The sequence below is a fragment of the Egretta garzetta genome, unplaced genomic scaffold, assembly GCF_000687185.1.
Source record: "Egretta garzetta isolate BGI_Z169 unplaced genomic scaffold, ASM68718v1 scaffold21, whole genome shotgun sequence".
Classification (NCBI taxonomy): domain Eukaryota; kingdom Metazoa; phylum Chordata; class Aves; order Pelecaniformes; family Ardeidae; genus Egretta; species Egretta garzetta.
In genome coordinates, this window is record NW_009258668.1 from 1,822,038 (window position 1) to 1,824,610 (window position 2,573).

General features: G+C 61.3%; 1 protein-coding gene across 1 annotated transcript in view; it reads right to left on the reverse strand.

Moving 5' to 3' along the window:
- PYGL (glycogen phosphorylase L) overlaps positions 1 to 2,573 on the reverse strand; it is a gene marked incomplete at its 5' end in the record, with an annotated part of 13,718 nt that overhangs the window by 8,964 nt on the left and 2,181 nt on the right. The window contains 4 exon segments of the mRNA XM_035888435.1: positions 923 to 1,015; positions 1,199 to 1,342; positions 2,291 to 2,373; positions 2,457 to 2,568. Coding sequence (XP_035744328.1) covers positions 923 to 1,015; positions 1,199 to 1,342; positions 2,291 to 2,373; positions 2,457 to 2,568 — 432 coding nt within the window.

Here is a 2,573-nt window from a genome sequence, read left to right on the forward strand (position 1 = left end):
CACCAGCCAGAGCGGTGGCTTTGCACAGGGTGACGGTGCAAACCCCCTACAGCCCCCCGTATCCCCAGCACGGACATCTCTGGGCGGAAGGATTCCCCCAAACCCCCATGGAGAGGGGCTTGAGGGCACGTGCTTCACCAGCAGGGCCACTTTGGCCAAAGCCTTGTGCTGCCAGGCCAGGAGGCCAAACCACCCTCTCCTTTGTGCCCCCAACCTCATCCAGGATGAATTTAGCATTTAGGGAGGAAAGAAATGCCAACAGGTAAGACCCTGGAGCAACGGGTGAAGCCTTTAAACCAGCCACTGACTGCAGGATGGCAATACAGTGGTGGGAAAGGGCTTTCCTACGCACCAACCTCCTAAAATAGCAGCCAGCACCACCCGGCCACACACCCAACGTCATGGGTTCGTGCACCCCCCCCGACCCCAACAGCACGACGCGTGCCATCCCTCTCACCCTCTCCAGAGAGGGCTCCTGCGCCGCCCCACGGCACTTCCATCCAGGTGCCTCTGGTTGATCTCGTAGATGATCTGCAGGTGTCTGGGGAGCAGCTTCCCCACCAGGTCCACCGGCCAGCGCTCCAGGGCTTCAGGGAGCACCGTATGGTTGGTATAGGCGAAGGTCCGCTTGGTGATGTCCCAGGCCTGCCAGGGGGGAGAGCCGGGAGAGCCGGTGAGTGGCGAGGGTGGAGGCAGCCCCGGGGGGGTGCCAGCACCCACACGTGGTCCTCCCATGGCAGCCAGCAGCATGGCTGAACCGGCTCCTCCAAGTCCATACTGGTTAAACCCAACCTGACTGCTCCACATCACCCCCCAAGGCCACCAGCAGCTATAAAACTGGTTCTCCAGCTCCTCCACCATGGGTGGGCAGGAGGGTGGGTGGAAGTGGAGGGGACCCAAAAGCCAGGTCGGGTCTCCCTACCTTGTTCCACGGCAGCTTCTCAATGTCCACGAAAATCCTCATCAGCTCAGGGATGGCCATGGCAGGGTGTGTGTCGTTCAGCTGGATGGCAACCTGTAGGGAGAGCAGGGGTGGCACTTGGGGACATGGGGGGACACACGGGGGCATCCCACGGTCCAAGCCAGCTGGGCACAGGCACCCATGGAGGGTCCACAAAACCTCTCCAGCCCTGCGTGTGCATCTGGGAGGCATCGAAACAAGCTCCAAGGCACACGTCCGAGCAACCCCGGCTCGTACCTGGTCCGGGAAGGAATCAAACACGGTTCGGACACTGTCTGTGCTCCCAAATTTGGAGGCTTTGAAGCGGCGTATGATGTCCTGGAGGGTGGCAGCCACGACGAAGTACTCCTGCTTCAGCCGCAGCTCCTTCCCCTCGAAGAACTGCGAGCAGAGGAGCGGGGTGCTGCGGGGACCCACGCTGGCACCCAGCCACCGCACGGCACGGCGCGATTCCCCCCGACAGCAGCTCTAACCCCCAACATCTTCTCGCTTTCCAGTTTTCAGCCCGGGGGTTTGAGATGTGCTGGTACAAACAGAGGTTAAATCCCCCGCCCCGAGCATCGTCGAAACCTGTTCTCCCTGGTTTGAATATTTTGGCCGCAAGGAAAAGTACCGAGGTGATGGGAAGGGAAGCCACGGGGGCTGTAACACCTAGAACTATTTCTAAGACAGGAATGAAAAGCACCGTTCACACAGCACAAAACAGGGACCCGCTGGTCTGTGAGGGAGGCTCCGCAGGAGGCAGCCTCGCCGCCGGGGCGCCGGTGCCCCCAGCTCTCCTCGCCAGCTGGGAGGGCTGGGGTAGGATTATACAGGCAAAAAAAAAAACCCCAAAACAGGCCGCAGAGCAAGGAGAGCCGCTCTTCGCCTTCTTCACCCGCTCCGCAGCTCGTTTTGTGCCCGGGGAAGGGCTGTCCATGCCCCTGTGCCCACCAGCGCGCAGCACGGCAAGGACCCCCGCCGCGAGAGGTCGGGGTGAGGAGGGCAGTCTGGGCACGATCTCCGGCGCTGGGCTGCATGGGACAGGCAGGAAAATGCCAGCGGCGTTCATCAGTTTGCTCTCGTGTTGTATTTTGAGACTTGGGGAATGTTTCTGCAGCAGGACATGTTCGTTCCCACTCCCTCCCCTTTACTGCGCCGAGCATGGATTTACCCGGGAACGGACCGGTCTCTGCTGCAGCGCTGGCGAGAGGCAGCAACCCCTATCCAAGCTCTACAGGCGGCTTGGAACACAACGGAGACACCTCTGCAACGTCCTGCTGAGAAGGGCTGCTCCGAAATCTTCAGCCATCCCTAAACCAGGGACACCCCTCCACCCCGACTACTTACGTTGTCGTTGGGGTAGAGGACGCGGGATATGTTCTCCGCCAGGTTTCTGTCCAGCACAGCCTGGATGTAGTCTCCGACATTGACTGGGGAGGAGCAGGGGGATAAGGTGGGTGTGGGACCCCCCCTGTACCCTGTCCCACTCCGTGCCCCACCAGCACCCACTTACAGTCCCGCAGGTTGAAGTCGTTGGGTGCCCGAGCCGACCACAGGCGCATGGTGTTGACGGTGTTGTTCATGTACCCGGGCACGGGGGTATCGTAGGGCAGCGCCAGCACCACCTAGG